Source organism: Mustela putorius, unplaced genomic scaffold (assembly GCF_011764305.1).
Source record: "Mustela putorius furo isolate JIRA1106 unplaced genomic scaffold, ASM1176430v1.1 tig00003942_pilon_pilon_pilon, whole genome shotgun sequence".
Lineage (NCBI taxonomy): Eukaryota > Metazoa > Chordata > Mammalia > Carnivora > Mustelidae > Mustela > Mustela putorius.
In genome coordinates, this window is record NW_025422087.1 from 15,888,527 (window position 1) to 15,911,307 (window position 22,781).

Genomic DNA, 22,781 nt, shown 5'->3' on the forward strand with positions numbered 1-22,781 from the left:
CCTATGACCCATAAGACCATGACCTCAGCTGAAATCACAAGGTGGACACCTGACCAACTAGCCACCCAAGTGCCACCCACCCCTTTTTAATGATTTATTTATTTATTTGAGGGGCACCTGGGTGACTCAGTCAGTTAAGCATCTGCCTTCGGCTCATGATCCCAGGATCCTGGAATCAAGCCCCACATCAGGCTCTCTGCTCAGTGGGGAGCCTGCTGCTTCTTCTTCCTCTGCCTGCCCCTCTGCCTATTTGTGCTTTCTCTGTCGGTCAAATAAATAATTTTATTTATTTGAGAAAGAGAGAGAGTAGTATTTCTTCAAGAAGAAAACTGATGCCAAGTTTTCTTTTTCTCCTTAATCCTCATCATGTTTTTTTTTCCTCTTTTGAAGGAATTTCTTCATTCTTGTTTAAATTTCAGACTTAATTATTAATTCACTATGCACTGAATTCTCCCATACTCCTAGTTGTCCATATGTGTCTGGTGTTATTAATAGATTTATCATTTGTATTAGCACTCTTATTTATTCCTGTGTCTTTCGTTCCCATGTATGCAACAGGTACATATTCACCTGTTTATGTGGGTTTATACAGACTTGCATGCTCACACCTACGTCTTGCATCCTTGCCCCCACATACAGTCTTAGACTTTCTCTCTCCCAATTTTGATATTTTATTTAAAAATTTTTTTTCAGGGCGCCTGGGTGGCTCAGTGGGTTAAGCCTCTGCCTTCGGCTCAGGTCGTGATCTCAGGGTCCTGGGATCGAGTCCCGCATCGGGCTCTCTGCTCCGTGGAGAGCCTGCCTGCTTCCTCCTCCTCTCTCTGCCTGCCTCTCTGCCTACTTGTGATCTCTATCAAATAAATAAATAAAAATCTTAAAAAAAAAATTTTTTTTTCATAGGCTCCACACTCAGCATAGGGCTTGAATTCATGAGCCTGAGATCAAGAGTTGCATGCTCTACCCAACAGCCAGTCAGGCACCCCCTCTCTTTACTTTTTTTTTTTTAATATTTTATTTATTTGACACAGAGAGAGAGAGCGAGATCACAAGCAGGCAGACAGGCAAGCAGAGAGAGACGGGGGGTGGGGGGAAGCAGGCTCCCCACTGAGCAGAGAGCCTGATGCGGGGCTCGATCCCAGGACCCTGAGACCATGACCTGGGCTGAAGGCAGAGGCTTAACCCACTGAGCCACCTAGGCACTCCCCGCCGCCGCTGCCTTTTCAACTTTAAAAGTCAATTGTCTGTTTTTAAAATTAGATGCCTGCAAGATCTAATTATTTGCTACCTGTGGTTTCATGATGTATTGGTTTTAGGAATGTAGTAGTAGGGCCGTCTTTGTGGAGTTATGTTCGTTATTATGAGCTCTAGTAACTGTTTTGTATGGCTGACTGTTAGTTTTAATTCCCAGACTAGGGATGACAGTACAGTACTGTTTCATCAGCCTCAGAACATTCTGGCAATGATTAAGAACAAGATTAAGGTAGAAGGGAAGGTGACAGGAACTCAAACAAATGAAATAGAAGAGAACCTCCCTATGATGAAAAGCTAGAGGCTAAGCCAAATAGGCATATGGAAAGTATATTTCATGTCCAGGGTCCTCTCTGGGTTTGTTGGGGATACCAATCCAGTGGAACTAGACAAGGCATTCCTTTGGGAATGCTGAGAGACACTAATGTAGCTCCTTTAAATAGGAATTTTTTGTTTATTTGTTTTAAGATTTTATTTATTTATTTATTTGACAGAGAGGGAGAGAGAGATCTCAAGTAGGCAGAGATGTAGGCAGAGGGGGAGGGGGAAGCAAGTTCCCTGCTGAGCAGAGAGCCCGATGCAGGGCTTGATCCCAGGACCCTGAGATCATGACCTGAGCCAAGGGCAGAGGCTTAACCCACTGAGCCGACTCTTGGTCTCAGGGTTGTGGTTTTAAGCCCTATGTTGAGTGTAGGGATTAGTTAAAAATAAAATCTTTAAAAAAAAATCATGTTATTGTCTTCTTTAGAAGCCAGCTAAATTGGATCAATTTTATGATCTCAAATTCCTCCTAGTAATCACATAATTTCACATTGCTGATTGAATATCTGATTCCTTGACAATGTTGTTAATTATTTGAAGGCAAAGACCATTTCTAATATAGCTTTGTAGTTCCCGGATTGCCTAGCAATCTTGTCAGACTAGGCACTCAGTAAAGATTGATTGCTACAAAAAAAAAAAAGATTAATTGTTTGCCGTTGATCCTGAGGAATACTAGTGAGAAATGAGCATCAACCCACCATGACTGATGGAAAAAGTACATGCCAGTAGCCTTAATGGATTACTAATATCACTTTGCATATGAAAGATGACCTATTTTTAAATGACACCTTTGGAGCACCTGGTTGTCTAAGTTGTTAAGCATCTGACTTCAGCTCAGGTCGTGATCTCAGGTTCCTGGGATTGGGCCCCACATCGGGCTCCACACTCAGCAGGGAGTCTGCTCTCACTCTGCCTCTGCCCCTCCCCCAACTAGAGCACACACACACACACACACACACACACTCTCTCTAAAATGAATGGATAAAATCTTTTAAAATAAATAAATAACACCTTTATTTTTCTGATAATATATATGTTTAAAATTTTGATTAACAGGGTGCCTGGGTGGTTCAGCCGGTTGGGTGCCTGACTTTTCATTTTGGCTGAGGTCATGAGCTCATGATCATGAGATCAAACCTGGTGTGGGGCTTCACTGGAGGGGCAGAGCCTGCTTGGGATTCGCTCTCCCCCTCTCTGTCCCCCTTTCTGTCTGCCCCTCCTCCACGCATGCCCATGCACACACATGCTCCCGCTCTCTTTCTCAAATAAATAAATAAATAAGAAATTTTAATTAATAGAAAAATATAAAGAAGAAAAGTTAAATTATCTGCTATCTTTTTTTACACTATGAAGCTTTACATTTTCATTTGTAGAGAAAAGACATTAGGTCTTTTCCTTTACATTGCTTTGGTTTTTCCAGCCTTCTCTCTCGATTTTCCAGATCTGAATATCATTCTTGAGTGATACTGTTCACTGTCATTATTTGACCTGTCTCTACTTTAGTAAAGCTTAATCTTCAATTTCTTTTGGTTTTTTATTGCAATTTTGTTTTCATTATCTTTAGAATGCCACATTACCAATTCTCGCTTAACTTTAGAAAATTTAGCCTTTCTTTCTTCATCACTCTGTGGAAATAAACTCTGGAAACCTAAGATATAATCTTAGTAGTTTTTTACTCAGGAGCACTTTACTTCTCTTACTATATTCTGGCCTGTCCTCTTATTTTCCATTAGACTTCTTGATATTTATCATTTTGAGTTCCTATTTTGTTTAGGTTTTTTTTTTTTTTTAAGTTTTCACTATTCAGTGATCCTCATTCCAAATACTTTCTAAAAGTTACCTTCTTTAAGGTAATGCTTTTTGCCCAAATCTGTCTTTGAAGTAATTCTTTTTATTGTCAACATCTCACTCATATAAAACTACATGTTTCTTTACTTTTCAGCAATATTTTTTCTTAGGTACTTTGCTTAACTCACATTGAGATTTCTCATGGCAAGGACTTCCGTACACTTTATTTTGCTAAGTACAGCTTGTACTTAGCTTATAATAACTAGTTCTGTCCCAGCTATATCATCACTTATTGCCTCAGAAATCATAATGCAGGTGAAGTTGCCCTGAGACAGTGGAATTGATCCTTTCCTTTTCTTGTTTCCTCAGGTCACAGGAAATTTTTAAATTTTCTTTCCTAAAGGCCTGTTTTTTCATTGGTATCAAATAACACAATTTATGAAGTGATAATAATTTGATTTGGAGCCAGATAATCCAAAAAAATTGGTTTTAATGGCTCCCATTATAAAATTATGCCCAAGTTTGGTGGTTAGGGTATTTGATTCGTCTTAAATGCTTATAACCCTCACATTTGCAGCCAAATTTTTTTTTTTTAAAGATTTTATTTATTTATTTGACAGAGAGAGAGATCACAAATAGGCAGAGAGACAGACAGAGAGAGAGATGAGGAGAAGCAGGCTCCCTGCTGAGCAGAGAGCCCAATTCGGGACTCGATCCCAGGCCCCTGGGATCATGACCTGAGCCGAAGGCAGAGGCTTAACCCACTGAGCCACCCAGGCGCCCCTTGCAGCCAAATTTTATTTTGGATTTTAAAATAAAATCCAAAATCCTGGCATATATCCTAGAACAGAATTAAAATTTAAGCAAATTAAGATACAAAAACTTACTATGATTTAGTATTTTTTTAAATTAGTTAACATGAAGCGCAATATTGGTTTCTAGAGTAGAATTCAGTGATTCATCACTTACAAACAACACTCAGTGCTCATCACAAGTGCCTTTCTTAATACCCATCCCACATCTAACCCCTCCCCCTTGCTGTGATTTAGTATTATTTGAATATTCTGATTTAAATGAAACCATAAGGGGCACCAGGGTGGCTTGGTTGTTAAGCATCTGCCTTCAGCTCAGGTCATGATCCTGGGGTCCTGGGATCGAGTGCCACATTGGGCTCCTTGCTCAGTAGGGAGCCTGCTTCTCCCTATGCCCTTACCCCTGTTTGTGTTCCCTCTCTTACTGTCTCCCTGTCAAATAAATAAATAAAATCTATTTTATTTATAAATGAAACCATAAAAAATAAAATGTGTACAGCACATTGAGATTTGAAATACAGAAGTGAGTTTTCACATCCATCTAGAAGATTAGGAACATTATAGAAACCATTATTTATCAAATATTTTGAGACTAAGGTATTCTTACTTAACTTCTTAAGCTCCAGAGTGTAGCTCTTATTTTGGATTGGAATAGAGATGATTTGAAAGAATAACAAATATATCTGGTATAACTTCATTTTTTTTCCAGGTAGAACTCAGGTAGTACTCCAAGAAGCTCTGTGGAACTCGTTTTGAACCTGTCATTCTGGTTATGAAAAATGTAGTTTTTTCTAAAAGTTTTCTGACCTTAAATGTCATGTTGGATAATATAGAATTCAGTACAGATTGAAGATTAAGCAAAGTATTTTGTAGTGTGTATCATAAGAATTTTTATATGATTTTTAGTCACAAGAGGACCTATTAAGAGACCATGAGTATATAAGTCAAAAATCCCTTCCCCTATTAGAATAAAAACAAACCTAAGCTTCTGATTTATAGTTTTTTTTTAAATATAATTAACATAGTGTTATTTGCAAATATCTTCTCCCACTCTGTGGGTTGCCTCTTTGATTGTTTCCTTTGCTGTGCAGAAGCTTTTGATCTTGATGAAGTCCCAAAAGTTCATTTTCACTTTTATTTCCTTTGCCTTTGGAGACATGTCTTGAAAGAAGTTGCTGTGGCCGATGTCAAAGAGGTTACTGCCTATGTTCTCCTCCAGGATTTTTATAGATTCCTGCCTCACATTGAGTCTTTTATCCATTTCAAGTTTATCTTTGTGTATGGTGTAAGAGAATGGCTCGCGTTTCATTCTTCTACACATAGCTCTCCAGTTTTCCCAGCACCATTTATTGAAGAGACTGTCTTTTTTCCACCGTATTATTTTTCCCTGCTTTGTCGAAGATTATTTGACCATAGAGTTGTGGGTCCATATCTGGACTCTCTACTCTGTTCCACTGGTCTATGTGTCTGTTTTTGTGCCACTACCATGCTGTCTTGGTGACCACAGCTTTGTCATAAACTTGAAATCAGGCAACATGATGCCTCCGGTTTTGTTTTTCTTTTTCAACATTTCCTTAGCAATTTGGGGTCTTCTCTGGTTCCATACAAATTTTAGGATTGTTTGTTCCAACACTTTGAAAAACATGGGTGAAATTTTGATCGGCTGATATCAAGATCTATAAAGAACTCCTCAAACTCAATACTCAAAAAACAGATTATCACATCAAAAAATGGACAGAAAACATGAACAGACACTTCTCCAAAGAAGACATACAAATCGCTAACGGACACATGAAAAAATGTTCATCATTATTAGCCATCAGGGAGATTCAAATCAAAACCACATTGAGATACCATCTTACAACAGTTAGAATGGCCAAAATTAACAAGACAAGAAACAACAAGTGTTGGAGAGGATATGGAGAAAGGGGGACCCTCTTACACTGTTGGTGGGAATGCAAGTTGGTGCAGCCACTTTGGAAAACAGTGTGGAGATTCCTTAACTTAAAAATAGAGCTACCCCATGCCCCTGCAATTGCACGACTGGGTATTTACCCCAAAGATACAGATGTAGTGAAAAGAAGGGCCATATATACCCCAATGTTCATAGCACCAATGGCCAAATTCGTCAAACTGTAGAAAAAGCCAAGGTGCCCTTCAACAAATGAATGGATAAAGAAGATAATGATCCATATGTACAATGGAATAATACACCTCCATCAGATAGGATGAATACCCAACTTTTGTATGAACATAGACTGGACTGGAAGAGATTATGCTGAGTGAAATAAGTCATCAGAGAAAGTCAATTATCATGTAGTTTCACTTATGTGTGAAGCGTAAGAAATAACATGGAGGACATTGGGAGAAGGAAAGGAAAAATGAATTGGGGTAAATCAGAAGGGGAGATGAAACATGAGAGACTGTGGACTCTGAGAAACAAACTGAGGGTTTTGGAGGGAAGAGGAGTGTGGGAATAGGGGAGCCTGGTGGTGGGTATTAAGGAGGGCACATATTGCATGGAGCACTGGGTGTGGTGCATAAACAATGAATCTTGGAATACTAAAAAATAAAACTTAAAAAAAGTATAATTACTATATAGTATCTTGTTAGTTTCAGGTATACATCATAGTGATTTCATATTTTTTGCATTACAAAATAATCCTTGTTACCATGTATCACCACCAAATGTATTACAGTATTATTGACTGTATTCCTTCTGCTACACCCAATGACTAATTTATTTTAAATTGGAAATTTGTACCTCTTAATCCCCTTTACCTATTTCAGCCACTCCATAAACCTTCCTTGCTCTGGTAACCAGTAGTTTGTTTCCTATATCTTTGAGTTTATTTCTGTTTTGTTTTGTTTGTTTTATTTTTTAGATTCCACCTAAGTGAAATTGTATTCTGTTTGTTTTTCTGTGTCTGACTTATGTCACTTAGTTGGATCCCTCTAGATTCAACTATATTGTTGCAAATGGCAAGATTTCCTTCTTTCTTTTTTATGGCTGAGTAATTTTCAGTTGTATATATGTGATACATACCTATTCATTTATCAGTAGATACTTAGGTTGCTTTCATATCTTGCTATTGTAAATAATGCCACATTGAACATTGGGGTTCATCTATCTATTCGAATTGGTTTCATTTTCTTTGGATAAATATCCTGAAGTGGGATTGCTGGGTTGTATGGTAGTTCTATTTTCAATTTTTTGAGGAGCCTCCATACTCTTTTCCAGAGGGGCTGTACCAGTTTGCATTTCCACTAGTATTAGAGGAATACATGCCAGTGTCTGAGGATGCCCTTTTCACCGTATCACCGATGTTTGTTATTTTTTGTCCAGTTTTAGTTCTTTCAGTTTCCAATAACGAATTACATTTATGTAGTGTTTTATTCTTTAGAAAGCAGTTTCGTGTGTATAGTATTTCACTTTTAGTTTTTATTCCTTATTTTGCAAATAAGGTAGTTTACAAGATAGTCCCAAGTTCATATTGCTTAATAGAGGTAACAGTCAGACCCCAGTTTCCTCCCTAAATAAAGTGCTCGATCAATTAAATGCCACATTACTTCTCAGTCTGATTTAAGTTAGTGTCCTTGCCCTTCTCTGTAAAATGGACCTAATACTAACTTATTTAGAAAATTAAAGTTATAACAACCCTAGTAGAATAAGTAGAAGTCATAACTTATGTTTTGACCTGCTTCTAGAGATAATTGGTTTTGCAGTGAGTGATACCTTATGTGCTTTAGGACAGGTATTCTCCTGACCACTTCTATTACTTCCCCAGTTGGTGGCTGGTGCAGTGGAGATGCCATTTCTAGTGTTGAAAGATACGATCCACAGACCAACGAATGGCGAATGGTAGCTTCAATGAGCAAAAGGCGATGTGGAGTTGGGGTCAGTGTTCTTGATGACCTGCTTTATGCAGTAGGAGGCCATGATGGATCTTCTTATCTCAATAGTGTTGAAAGGTAAGGTCAATTTGAATTTTTTTTAATTGAGATGTTAACTAGGAAACAAATGTGATTGCTGCTTTACTGTTACATCTGTGACTCTAGTTGACCCCTTAGCATGACATATAAGTCCTTCATAATGTAACCTCGACCTCACCTATTTTTGCAGTCTCCCCCAGCCACACCACTATTCCCCAGTGCTACTCCAGATCCACCAAATTGCGTGTATTTCCTTGGACACACTAAACTCTTTTATTGCTCTTTGCCTACCCGTATGCATGCTGTTCTTTCTTCCCTGGAATATCTCTTCAAGACTCAAATATTATTTCCTATATAAAGCCTTCTCCGACACCACGCAATTAGTTACTCATCCCTCTGCCTTTTTGTAAGTATTTTGAACATACTTGTACATATCTGATTGGCTATCATTGTTAAAATGGCTTTTCCCTTATCTGTTATCATGCCTGGCACATTGGAATCCTACAATAATTGTTCTAGTTTCTTGCTTTCATATACCCTTCTTCATTCAACTGTGTTGATTTACAGTGATTCTTAACATATCTGTGACATCCTGCAGCATGGAAAGATCTAGATTGTATAGCTGAAATATAAAACAGGGATCGGCTCAAAAAAAAAACCACACTTAAGGGGAGCCTGGGTGGCTCAGTGTGTTAAGCCACTGCCTTCGGCTCAGATCGTGATCTCAGGGTCCTGGGATCGAGTCTCAGCAGGGAGCCTGCTTCCCTTCCTCTCTCTCTGCCTGCCTCTCTGCCTACTTGTGATCTCTCTCTCTGTCAAATAAATAAATAAAATCTTTAAAAAAAAAAAACACACACTTAAAAATAAATTGAGTTAGAGGTGCCTGGGTGGCTCAGTTGGTAGACCATGCAGCTCTTGATCTCAAGGTTGTGAATTCAAGCCCCACATTGGGCATAGAGCCTACTTAAAAAAATTGAAAATATAAAAATTTTAAAAAATGAAAATGATTAAATATTTACAGCTTAATAACAATTAAGCCCAAATATATCAAAATGTGTGGACTGCAACTAAGGTGTATTCAGAGGGAAATTTAAAGTGCATTTTAACTTAATATACATTCATTTGAAAATAAGAAAGATGAGAAAATAAATCATGCTTTTAAATTATGAGGTTATAAAAAGAACAACAAAACCCAAGAAAATAGAAGGAAAAGAAAAAATAGAAAAAAAAGAAAAAGTTAACTAAATTGGAAACTAATAAAATTAATGTGATTACACAAAGAGCAATTTGATAGTTTTTTTGACAGCATTTTTTTAAATTGAAAATGACTCTACTCTGTGCCCCATGATTCTAGTTGTCATTGTCTATTTGCTCAGGGAAAAATATACAAGGGCAATCACTGTTTTTAATAGCAAAATGTCAGACACAATGTAATGGCACACACAATTTTAAAAATCTAGAATATTATCTATTAGCGTAGATAGATCTCAGAAGTACGTTGAGTAAAAAAGCTATGACTACTTCAGTATTATTTATGTAAAGAAAACATACTTGCATATAAATATACCTTTTTAAGTATTTTACTGGGGCGCCTGGGTGGCTCAGTGAGTTAAAACCTCTGCCTTCGGCTCAGGTCATGATCTCAGGGTCCTGAGATCGAGCCCCGCATCAGGCTCTCTTCTCAGCAGGGAGCCTGCTTCCCCTTCTCTCCCTGCCTGCCTCTCTGCCTACTTGTGATTTCTATCAAATAAATAAATAAAATCTTTTTTAAAAATAAATAAATAAATATTTTTAATGAATAATTAAATAAATTTACTGTTAACTCTTGAAGGACATACACCAAGTCACAATGGGAAGAGACCAGAAATTAGTGGAACTCAAAGGAAAATTTAGCTTTAGCTGTAACATTCTGAAAAAAGTTTTAAAGAAAATATATTCGTACGTAATTTGTATGAGTAAAAATTAAGTTTAAAAAATAAAACCTAAATTAGCTTTTCATATGCTTTTGTTATTAATTAGCCCATATTTAGAGGAAAGAATAGAGAATATGTAAATATAGCCAGACTTTCTTTGTGAAATACAAACTGCTCTTACTGTGCTCTCTGCAGGTATGACCCCAAAACCAACCAATGGAGTAGTGATGTGGCTCCTACAAGTACCTGCAGGACAAGTGTTGGTGTGGCAGTGCTCGGAGGCTTTCTCTATGCTGTGGGTGGCCAGGATGGCGTGTCCTGCCTCAACATTGTGGAGAGGTAATTTTTTTTTAAGTCATTTTCAATTTTTTAAAAGAATATAAATGGTATTTACCCAAAGGATGTAAGCATAGTGATCTGAAGGGGCACCTGTACCCCAGTGTTTATAGCAGCAGTGTCCACAATAGCCAAACTATGGGAAGAGCTCAGATGTCCACCGGCAGATGGATGGATAAAGATGATGTGATATAGACAGAAAGATAGATACACACACACATATACATACAATGGAATATTACTCAGCTATCAAAAAATGAAATCTTGCCATTTGCAACGATGTGAATGGAACTAGAGGGCATTATGCTAGGTGAAATCAGTCAGTCAGAGAAAGACAGTTATCATATGATTTCAATATTTCATTCATAAGTAGAATTTAAGAAACAAAATAGAGGCTCATAGGGAAAGGGAGAGGAAAATAAAACAAGATGAAATCAGAGAGGGAGACAATCCTTAAGAGATTTTAACTTTAGGAAACAAACTGAGGGTTGCTGGAGAGGAACTGAGGAGGTGGACGAGGTAAGGAAGTGTTGGACATTAAGGAGGCTGCTTGATGTAACGAGCACTGGGTGTTACATACAACTGACGAGTCACTAAACTCTACCTCTGAAACTAACTAACTAACTAAATAAATAAATAAATAAATAAATGTAAAGGGCTCTTTAAAGGAAACAGATTAGGATACCAGGGAATCCACCATTCAGTGGCTATCCCACGGGCTTTCGGGGAACGTTTTCTGATGATCTTAAGGGTCTAAGAAGATGAGAGATATAACCTGATTTTTCAAACTGTTTTTCAAACTGATGGAGGCTAACTGAAGAGCTGGAATCATATTCTAAATTATAATCCATACAGGATATTAAGCATAACACTTCTGAAATCTGCTCTGATTTTTTTTTCCCAGTACTTGGAGTGTACTTAATGTATAACTGCCCAGACTTCCTCCAAAAAAAGTGATTAAAGTAGTAATACTTTGTTTAGCACATCGTATAAATACTCCAAAGTATTTTGTATATGGATTCTCATTAATTCTTGAAGTGTACTTAGGGAAATCTAGGTTGGCTATGGAAGTTTAATTTATACTCTTACAAATCAGTTAATTTTAGTGAAATACATCCTGTTCTTAATTTCTTGCTCCATCACTTTTTTGTCATTCTGCCCTAGAGATTAGATTTGGAGTCTCATGTGTTCCATATTTTTTTTTTAGGATTTTATTTATTTATTTGACAGAGATCACAAACAAGCAGAGAGGCAGGCAGAGAGAGAGAGAGGAGAAAGCAGGCTCCCTGCCCAGCAGAGAGCCCGATGCAGGGCTTGATTCCAGGACCCTGGGATCATGACCCGAGCTGAAGGCAGAGGCTTTAACCCACTGAGCCACCCAGGTGCCCCGTGTTCCATATTTCATCTTCACTTCCTAAAAAGAAATGCTTCATGACTTTTCAGAATTTTTCAAATACCATTTACTAGTTGAGTTGCCATGTTTAAGTTGAAGTGTTTAACTGTCTTAAATAGAGATTAAGTTGTAGGTAACTCTTGAAAGCTACTTCTTTTTTCTGTTAAGAAACTTATTTCTCCACTTTCAAAACTCTATGCAAGGGGCACCTGGGTGGCTTCATGGGTTAAAGCCTCTGCCTTCTGCTCAGGTAGTGATCCTGGGGTCCTGGGATTGAGCCCCGCATTGGGCTCTCTGCTCCACGGGGCGGGGGGGGCCTGCTTCCTCCTCTCTCTCTCTCTGCCTACTGCTCTGCCTACTTGTGATCTCTGTCTGTCAAGTAAATAAATAAAATCTTTTAAAAAAAACACAACTCTATGCAAGAGGATTCTGGGAAGATAACAACAATAGCATAATTCTTTAATCTTTCCAAATACCCACAGAAGAACAGAGCAATAGATAACAAAGCTAAAAACCATGGACAAGTTATGGAACTTGGTTCAGTGACTGTGTGAATGTACCTAACACTGCTGAACTGTACATTTAAAAATGGTTATGTTGGTAAATTCTACCACAACTTAAAGAAAAAAAAAAAGCCCTATGGACATTTAAAATATAACTAGGGGAGGGGGGATTTTCATAAACACCAAAATATGAATGGGCAAAGGCAAAGTACCGAAAGCCGCAAGACCTGCATGATACCAGTGTCTATGCAGGAGAAAATAAAGAAAAGCAGTCAGAACTATGACAGATCTAAGAACAGAAGAACCCCAAAGCAGGCAATGTTTATTTACTAGAAAGAGTGAAGGGAACATTTATGACCAACAGCTGAAACAAAGAAGGGTTTTGCTCAATCCCAGTATAGAGTGCAAGGGACCTATAATAGGATCTGAAGGACTTAGAAGAGGGATGCTCAACCTCAGCACTACTGCCGTTTTGGGCCACATAATTCTTTGTTGTGGAGGCAATCCTGTGCATTGTCAGATGTTTACCAGCATCCTTGGCCTCGACCCACGAATTGCCAGTAGCACACACCTGTTTGTGACACCAGAAGTCTGTAGACATTGCCAAATACCCCAGGGTGGAAAGAGGAGTGGTGCAAAGCCACTGTAGCTGGGAACCAGCTAGGCTAGAGCCATCTAGCCCTAGGAATCCTCAAAACTGACCAACTGTATGACCTTCCTGAACAGGGCCCACACTTCTGGTGCAGGACCAAAAATGAGTGAGACAAGATTAATATACAGTGAGAAGAGAAGGCCAAGATAAAAAGGAGGACCAGTGAATAAAACCAGTAAATCTCAGGAGGCAAACCACTATACTTTTTTTTTTAACACTATATGAAAAAACTAGAGTTCCATGAAGTTAGAAAATCACCATGAACCACTACCTCAGGAAAACTCCTTTCATAAAAAATGAACAACAGCAGAGTACCAAGGTTAGATCCAATACAGAGTTATTGTAGAGAGAATAAGCAGCAGAATAACATCTCTATAGACAGTGAAAGCACAGCAGAAAGACATACCCACAGAGCAGATCAAAACAGTGATCAACTATTTCACAATGTACTAACAGACATTAGGAAAGTGATATAAGACATGAAAACACTATGTAAGTCAGAATTTGAAAAACCCAAATATGAGATGACCAAACTCAGAAAAATATTAGAAATAAGAGGAAAAATCACTTCAGAATGAAGATTAAACTAGAACAAGTAAACAAAACAGATTATACTGGAAGACAGAAGGTGAAAGAGGAAATGTTTTAAAATCAGAAATATAAAAAAGAAACAAAAAGGATATGTGAGATAGTAACAAGTATTGACAATAGGTTAAAAATCCAATATACAGGGGCACCTGGGTGGCTCAGTGGGTTAAGGCCTCTGCTTTTGGCTCGGGTCATGATCTCAGGGTCCTGGGATCGAGCTCTGCATTGGGCTCTCTACTCGGCGGGGAGCCTGCTTACCCCCCTCTCTCTCCCTGCCTGCCTCTCTGCCTGCTTGTGATCTCTGTCTGTCAGATAAATAAATAAAATCTTTAAAAAAAAAATCTAATACACAGATAATAGGAGTCCGTGAGGAACCAAAACAAAGCAAAGGAATAAAACAAATGCTAATAACTATAATTGAAAATTATTTTCCTGTTCTAATAAAAAATTTGAGATTGTTTATTGAAAGAATATACTGTATTCTCTGAATACTGACCCAGAACAGTCAACACCAAGATATGTTCCAGTAAAATTACAGGACCTTGAAGAAAAAGGAAACAAATTCTTTAGTCAATCAACAAAAAAGTACGCTATTTATTATATAGGAAAAAGATTTAGATTACTATCGTACTTTTTGAAAGCAGTATTTTATGCTAGAAGAATATGGAATGACATTTAAGATATTCAAAGAAAATGTAAGCTAAGGATTTTATACCTAGAGAAAATGACTTTGAAGTATGAAGGGCGCAGACAAACTATTAACACGTAAGAAATCGCAATACTGTTCCCATGAGTCCTTACTGAATGATCTACTACGGAACAAGCTTCAGACAAAATTACTAGAGACATTGATGGAGGGTGAGCATGAAACAGAGGGAATTGGAGAACTCTGAGTAAACAGAGTTAAAAGAGAGAGTAGTATGCACTGGCTATACTCAGTCTGTGCAGATGTGGTATAAATATTTTTAAAAGTGAGAGGAGAAAGGGAAGAGATACGCAAAAAGAATTTTAATTTTTCTCAGGGATATTGAAGTCAGAGTATTGCTAATCTAAGATATAACGTGGAATAAAGGAAAAGGGTATAGGTTATTATAATTCTGTCATCTCCTGTGTTCTTGAAGACTAGGATTCTTACTATGGAAGAATATAAATGTAAAATAGAAGAAGTTAAGTAAAAGGACCTGTAGTCCTGAATTTCAATTTGTATTAAGTTATTCATTAAAAATAAAATTATATTCTAGCTCTGTCAACCAAAGAGGCCTAGAAATAATGACCAACTAGTGGCAGTTAACAGCTCTGTTCCTAGATTGTGTTTTGAAGTTCCATTTCCCTAAAAGAAATAAGGGATTCTTGGAGAAATATCTGATTCCAGATTTAGGACAGGAAATGTACCAATAAGCCTGGCCTAGCTTGTCATACCAGATAATAAGCAACCTATCAAAGACTAGGAGATGTCTAAAGGACTCAAGAGAAAACTTGAAGATGTTCCCATTTGACCAGAGATGGGATAGTTTTTGGTTTGTTTTCATTTGTTTTTTAAAGATTTTATTTATTTATTTGGAGAGAGAGCGATCCCAAGTAGGCAGAGAGGCAGGCAGAGAGAAAGAGGGGAGCAGTCCCTCATGACTTGAGCGGAAGGCAGAGGCTTAACCCACTGAGCCACCCAGGTGCCCAAAATGGGACAGTTTTAACTTTAAAAGAGATAATTGTGACTGATTAAAATCCAATAAATATATTTAAATCTATGAGTTCCTGTTGATGTTTAAAAAATAAAAACCCTATTTAGTTGCCTTCAGAAGATCACAGGGAATGAATTTATCATCTTGAGTACTAGTAAATAAAGTGAAAGAAGCACACATATACCCAACCTTTCTTGTATAAACTTTATCACATGTGAATTGGGTACAAAACAGTTGATAAAAGGATTGTTCCTTTTTTTTTTTTAAGATATATTTATTTATTTAAAGAGAGAGAGTATGAGGGGAGGGGTGCAGAGGAAGAGAGAGATTCCTAAATCAGACTCCCCACTAAGCACAGAGCCCGATGCAGGGCTTGCTCCCAAGACCCTGAGGTTATGACCTGAGCCAAAATCAAGAGCCAGCCGCTCAACCAACTGAGCCATCCAGGCACCCTGAGGATTGTTTCTTTATAAAAATATCCCAAAAAAATAAAATAAATGGTTGGATATAACCATTATGTAACACTCAGTAAATAAATGGGCCTGAGCATTAATAATTAGCAGCTGCTAACATATCACCTTCTGTAGTTTTGTCAAAGGGACCAAATGTGGTCTGATCAAACTTCTGGCTCCAGCTGCCAATTTGTGGAACATACAGAGGACAAGCCAGTGTGTGCAATTGCACTCTGAGTGTCTAGCCAGTCAAATCCATCTTGTGGGGGAAATTGCAGATCAAATGCCCCAGGTTCTAAAAGATGAATTGGATTGGGGGGTGCAGGAGGAAATGGGAAATGGAGGAAAAAAATCTGTAGATAAAAAGAGGCTTTAAAAAAATTATAACAAACAAAAATAAGGGATGCACACTTGGGTGGGAAAAACTATAAAGAAACTCAAGGAGATGATTACTGTAAAAATCAGGATAATGGTTATCCTTTGGGGAAGAAGGCATTGAGTTTGGAAAGAGACACATGGGAAGGCTTCCAGTGTGGCAGGCCAAGTTATTTTTCTTGGCCTGGGTGATGGGCTTTACTTATAATTACTCAATAAACTGCATATTTTTGTGGCTTTCTGAAGCAATGTATTATTTTATAATTAAAAATTATGCAGAGACTTATGCTTCCGAGTAGCATGCAGTAAGTAGTGCCAGCCGTCACTCCCACTGCAACAAGTAGGAAAAAGTGCGAGTATGAATATATTTTTTAAAACCTCAGAGACGTGTGGAAGTAACATGAGATGAACTAAAATTCCATTGAAGAGAGAGCCCATTTATGTGATCTGAGATCATCAGCTGTTTTCTTCCCTGATATTTGCCAAGTCTGAAGTATTGAATATTGGACTTGAAATATTGAAAGGGATTCACCTGGAGGAGAAGTAAAACAGTAGAACTTTTAATAGTCATGCATGTTGGCATGTCAGATTGGAATCTAGAACAGTTCCAAACATACTGCTGTTTTTCTCCATGAGATGGTTGCTGAGTGCTGGGGTAGCTCAGGAGACTGGGGTACTAGGATGAGTGAAATTCAGTGCAACCTGACACTGCTTAGAAGATAAAGTCCTGCAGGGGCGGGGGCGGGGCTGTGACAAATTCAGGATAGCTTTCATCCTTGCAACATTTGAAAATTGAGGTGGACTGAGTCTAACAAAACTCAATTCCTGATTGGACTGGGGTGATCAATATTTCATCCTCTCTGCCTAATACAGGAGAGAGTGGATCCACCGCTGGTGGCCAGGAAAGGTGGGTACAGGGGTGGTGCGGAATGAGGGGATAATATTGACTTCTAATTTCTAGAATTCCATCCCATTATAGAAATGTCCAGCTAAAATAAAAAATTACTAAATGTGTGCAGAAAGAAAAATATGGCCAGTAGGTGAGAGAAAAAAATAGACAATAGAAGCAGACTTACCTATGTTTAAGGGCGCCTGGTGGCTCATTCAGTAAATTTCAGCCCAGGTCATGATCTCATGGTGGTGAGATAGAGCCCTGCGTAGGGCTCCATGCTCAGAAAGGAGTTGGCTTGAGATTTTTCCCCTTTCCCTCTCCCTCTGACTCTCTCCCCACTTACATATGTTCACTCCCTCTCTCTCAAATAAATAAATATTTTTAATAAAAATAAATGATCCACAGAGTTAACAGAAAAAAAAATTTAAAAGAAGTATAATGAATACATTAAATAAAATAGGGGGAAAGATTAAAAATGGATAAAAGATTAGAGAATTTTAATATAGAATTGGAATATAAAAATAAGATGTGCATTTTACAACTGAAAAATATATCTAAAATTAAGAACTCATTGAAATGAGATTAACTAGACACAGTAAAAGTAGACCAAACACAACAGAAGATGGAGTTAATGAACTCAAAGTCAGATTAATAGAAACCATCCAAACAGAGGAAGAACAGAGAAAACAGACTGGAAAGAACAGGCTGTAAGAGACTCATGGGACACACAAACAGTACAACATACATGTGATTGGAGTCCCAGAAGAAAAGGAGAGTGAGAGACCAGAAGCAGTATTTGCAGATAGAATTTTCCGCTGAGAATTTTCCAAAAGGGCTGAAAGATAAACTTTATTCAAAGTGCATAAACTGGGGTGCCTGGGTGGCTCAGTCATTAAGCATCTGCCTTCAGCTCAGGTCATGATCCCCGGGTCCTGGGATGGAGTCCCGCATTGGGCTCCCTGCTCAGTGGAGAGTCTGCTTCTCCTTCCTGTGCCCCTCCCCTTACCCTTGCTCATTTGCTCCCCCCCCCCCTCTCTCTCTCTCTCGCAAATAAATAAGTAAAATCTTTAAAAAAAAGAAAAGTGCATGAACCTCAGGAGACCATCACTGACTTAACCACAACCTTTCTCCAGGACCTCCATTCTCCAGGATTTATATTTCTGCTGCATTCATCTGTATTAGTGACTACATTCACAGAATCTGTTTGGAGGTTTTTCCTTAAAATGTGTTCCATCTCCCTCACTTTCTTCTTAAGAGCGAGGTCTATTTCCAGTATCATTTGTTGTGTATTTCCTGCAATAGTGGTAGAGTTTGCTAACAGTACTTAATAGACTAACAGAATTTCCCACCCATGCAATAAAATGCCAGCCCTATTCCAAGTGATTTTTGTCATATTTCTGACCACTAGTAATTTATCAATCAGGACTCAATAAAGAAAACAAGCCGTACCAGTTATTTGGTAGAGAGAATTTAGTATTCAAAAACTGGCTAGCAGATCTAGAAAGGCTGAAAAAAACAAACAGAGGACACTGAATTAACGGTAGGAACCCAGATCTGGGAACATGAAGGAGAGAGAGGAGAGTTAGGGAGCCTCGTAGCCGAGAGGAGAGATGCCACGGAGCTTGAACTGTGACGCGCCTCCACAAAGGCTTCTCTTCCTGGCTGATTGTGGAAGATTTTATTTTCCGAAGGTGGTAACAGCACCTGTCATTTCACACGCTCTGTATCATTTGGACACTCTTCTGATTGAAAGGTAGGATTTCCGTTTTCGCCTCTTGGTTCTGGGCTGCCTTACGACAGCAGCCAAGGTGGCACTGTGTGTGTGACTTTTGAAGCTGGGTCATAAAAGATGCATCTTTTACTTGGATCTCTTGGGGCGCCTGGGAAGCCTGGAGCTGTCTGAGGTTGCTGTGCTGGGAGGTCTACCCGGAGAGATCGTGAGGCTTCCTGGAGGGACAGCCAGCCGGCCGCCCGCTGCTTTAGCGCTCTGCTCCTGCAGCCCCAGCCCCAGTCTGACAGCAACCACGTCAGACTCCGAGCCAGAACTTCCATGCGAGGCCCTTCCCAAATTCCTGACCCCTGAGACAGGAAAGGTAATAAAATTACCTGAAGTCACGGAGTTTGGGGGTGATTAGAACAAGGGGGCTGCCTCCAAGAAGCACCAGGCTAGTTTGGGAAGTGCCAGGAAAAGGCTAGAGACTGAAAGTAGCCGGTTTAGTCAGAGTTCAAGGGCCTTGGCTGAGGCAGCACTACCAGGATTGGCAGACAAACAGAAGGGAGTCTGTCCCTTCTCCCAGAGACGTCCAGCAGCTAGTCCTTCCTCTTGGCAGAATCTGACAGAGAGCCAGCTTGGCAAAGGAAAAAGGTTGTTTTCAGAGTTCCGGCCCCGGTACCACAAGACAAGAGTGTAGAAAACAACTTAGTAACTGACACAGGCACAAATTCTAAGACTTTTTTCCTTAGTAACTAAGTAAAATCTCTTAGATTCTCATTGTGCATTTTGACCATCTCAGGTGTGTGTAGCCAACATGTCTTTTTTAGCATTATTTCACACCTTAGGAAAAAGGCCTCACTTCAGAGAAGCAGGCGTGCAGTCTTCAGTTTCTCCCTCACTGCAGGTATGATCCAAAGGAAAACAAATGGACGCGAGTGGCTTCTATGAGCACCAGAAGACTCGGCGTGGCCGTGGCTGTGTTAGGAGGGTTCTTATATGCTGTGGGTGGCTCTGATGGGACATCTCCACTCAACACAGGTTAGTCCCTTCCAGCGTCAGTCCGATTCCCCCAGAGCAACACATGCCTCCAGAGACTCCCACTACAGAAAAGTATAAAAAGCCATGTTATCCTGTAATCTTAAATTGTAAATATAAATTGTAAAATTAAAATGATTTGTATAATCATATTTATATAAATGATATGATTATTTATAATAATCTAAATAATTGAAAATTGTTTTCCCCTTAGAGTACAACTCCCAGCTCTTCCTCAGCTCCTTCTGCAGCTGTATTCTTCTAATGTATTCCCAGAGTACTTCTTTCTCCCTTCTCTTTATAAACTTCTAGGAATTTATAACGGACCAAAGAACTATTTTCCTAATACGATTATTTCTCTGCCTCACCCCTAACCAGCTCTCCTTAAAAAAGCCAAAACCAAGAAAAAGACAAAACCTATATTGTAATGTAAGAATAAATAAGTTATAGCTATAAGCTGGTTTATGTGTTAGTCCTTTCCGTTGAGAGATAATGGATATTTTTACCTAAGGATATTAGTGTGGCACTCGCATCAGACGCACAGTCACATATCTTGTCTCTTGCTTAGAATACAGTAGGAATACAGGCAAAGGGAATACAGTGTCTGATTATGACAATCAGTTACAAGTACGGAATGGTGGCTACAAGTCCTGTAGTCTAATCCCCTCATTTGAAGATAAGGTGAGGCCACGAGTCATGTAGTCAGAACTAGAACGAAGGTACCTTGACTCCACACGTGCCCTTTCCACCATCCCTTACACAAATAAAACCAGTAGTCCCTGATGAGATTATAATGGTTTTGTCCAAGGGTATACAAGTCCTTTCCAGAAGAAAAATCAGACTGTGTATTAAAAATATGTATTATCACAAAGTTTTAATGGCTATGAGGAAAACTAGAAGTGAGAAGAAATGGTTGAATGATCACTTGCTGGGTTTTTTTTCTCCCCCTGCAGTAGAGCGCTACAATCCTCAGGAAAACAGATGGCACACCATAGCTCCTATGGGGACGCGGAGGAAACACCTAGGCTGTGCTGTGTATCAGGACATGATCTATGCCGTAGGAGGTAGAGATGACACTACAGAGCTTAGCAGCGCGGAGAGATACAACCCCAGAACTAACCAGTGGTCTCCGGTGGTGGCTATGACATCCCGCCGTAGCGGAGTAAGTGCCCACCTGCTGAAAACTGGATAAAAGCACAAAGACAGGACTGTGCAGGAGAGCTCCGATCTATAAAATACTGGCGCAGGAAGGAGGTGCACTGTTGAGGCAAAACAACCCCTGCTACTTTCTTTAATCCTGGAAAAAATTAATTTCTCCTAATTGCTATTATCTCAAGTAGTTAAATATCTTATAGTCAATCATTTCCTTAATAATAGAATTATTTTTTGTGATTTATTTTTCATCGATTGTTTTCTGGAAAGAGCTTACCCTGTCTTATCCACTACCTTATCTGACTTCACCTATATTCATCCCTCTCAATTAGAGCTAAATATTCCTAACGAATATTCCTAGGTAATATTGTAAGTAGTTGGCACACCAATACAGATGTTTAGGCAGAAATACATCTGGTCCCACCACCAGGCACTGGTTGGAGCCTGTCCCATCTGTGGTCTAGACCTGGTCAGTGTGACCTGTGTCATGTTCTAGACCACGGATGACATGCGACTCCAAGAGACTTCCAGGGAGAGTTCAGCATTCATCCATCCTAGGATGTTTGGTTCAGAGTGAAATGTAACCCATAAACCACTGGTTGTGTCAGGAGTGCATCGATGTAGGACAACGGGTGGGAGAACATAGCAGCAGCTAAGACTCCATAATCTGAGGAGAAAAGGGAGTAAATTCTGGTTTGTGCAAATTGGGGACTATCACTGGTAGGCATCAGCGAGTCAAAACATTCCCACATCTGTGGCTCTCTTTATTACTGGTGATTAATAGCTTCTAGGTCACGTTCCTATTGTTTTCACTGCTATATTTGGCAAATATTTATTTATATATACAAATATATATTTATATATATTTAGCAAATATTTATTAAGTGCTTACTCTGTGCTAGGAAAGAAAAAAGTAAGTACAACCCCACAGGGAGCTCCCAAGTTAGTGAAGGAAATGGAAATGTTTACAGCTAACCGTTTAAAAAAAATAAAATAAACCTCAGAGTCAGGGCAAGTGCATTATAAGAGAGTGTGGGAGATTATGCTTATTGTGTTCGGGGGCACTGAAAAGACTTACCAGAGAAAGTCTCATGTAGGCTAGGCCATGAAAGAAAAATAAGATTTCCAGAAGAAGGAAAGAAGACACCAGCCAGGGAACTACATATACAAAGTATGGCGGCATGAAGAACGTGGTCTTCCTGGGACTAGCTGTTGAATCAGTATTCTTGCAGTGGTGGGTACCTCAGGCAGTGAGGCTAAAACGTGGGCTAGTGTGGATTTCTGGAGGGCAGTAGGGAGACCTAGAAAGTTTTTAGAGGAGAGTGACAGCGTGGTTAGATCTGTAATTTAAACAGAATTTTAGTGGCAGTTTAGCTGGTGGGTTAGAATAGGCAAATACCAGAAGAAGTGAGAGCAGTTTGGAAGTTCTTGCCCACTCCCAGTGATGCTTTTCCAAAAATTTAAGAAATTTATATTTTTGACTGTAAAAATATTCTAATTGTATGTATAACTTTATTGTTCCCATGATGTAACAGATTTTTGTCGTTACTTTTTTCTCTGTGTCCAAGTAAACCAGAATGCAAGGTCATAAAGAATTCTCTTTTGTTAGGAAGATTTATCTAGAAACTAGTCCAGATTTTCCCAGTGGTTCTCTGGCACCTTCAGCAGCTGCTGTGTTTTGGTCCTGTAGGTTGGCCTGGCCGTAGTGAATGGACAGCTCATGGCTGTAGGCGGCTTCGATGGCACCACATACTTGAAGACCATTGAAGTGTTTGATCCTGATGCCAATACATGGAGGTAACCTTTACGCTACATTGCAGAGCACCTCAGTGCTGAGATGAAAATCATGGGCATAAGGTCCGCATGACCATCCAAATGGGGATGGTCCGTACATTGAGAAGTGCTCTTATAGCTCATGAGAGAGCTCCAATTTACCCATATTTGATGGCTTATTGTGACTTCATTGCTCTGAAGTGACTGACGTCTTACAACCTC

The 22,781-nt window shown here is 39.1% G+C and overlaps 1 protein-coding gene across 2 annotated transcripts in view; it reads left to right on the plus strand.

Annotated features, from left to right (window-relative positions):
- Positions 1-22,781, plus strand: part of KLHL20 (kelch like family member 20) — a 61,610-nt gene that overhangs the window by 35,269 nt on the left and 3,560 nt on the right. For both annotated transcript variants that reach the window (XM_004761933.3, XM_045069568.1), the window contains 5 exons: positions 7,958-8,141; positions 10,211-10,354; positions 19,504-19,637; positions 20,588-20,796; positions 22,477-22,583. In XM_004761933.3, coding sequence (XP_004761990.1) covers positions 7,958-8,141; positions 10,211-10,354; positions 19,504-19,637; positions 20,588-20,796; positions 22,477-22,583 — 778 coding nt within the window. The remainder of the gene's footprint in view (positions 1-7,957; positions 8,142-10,210; positions 10,355-19,503; positions 19,638-20,587; positions 20,797-22,476; positions 22,584-22,781) is intronic.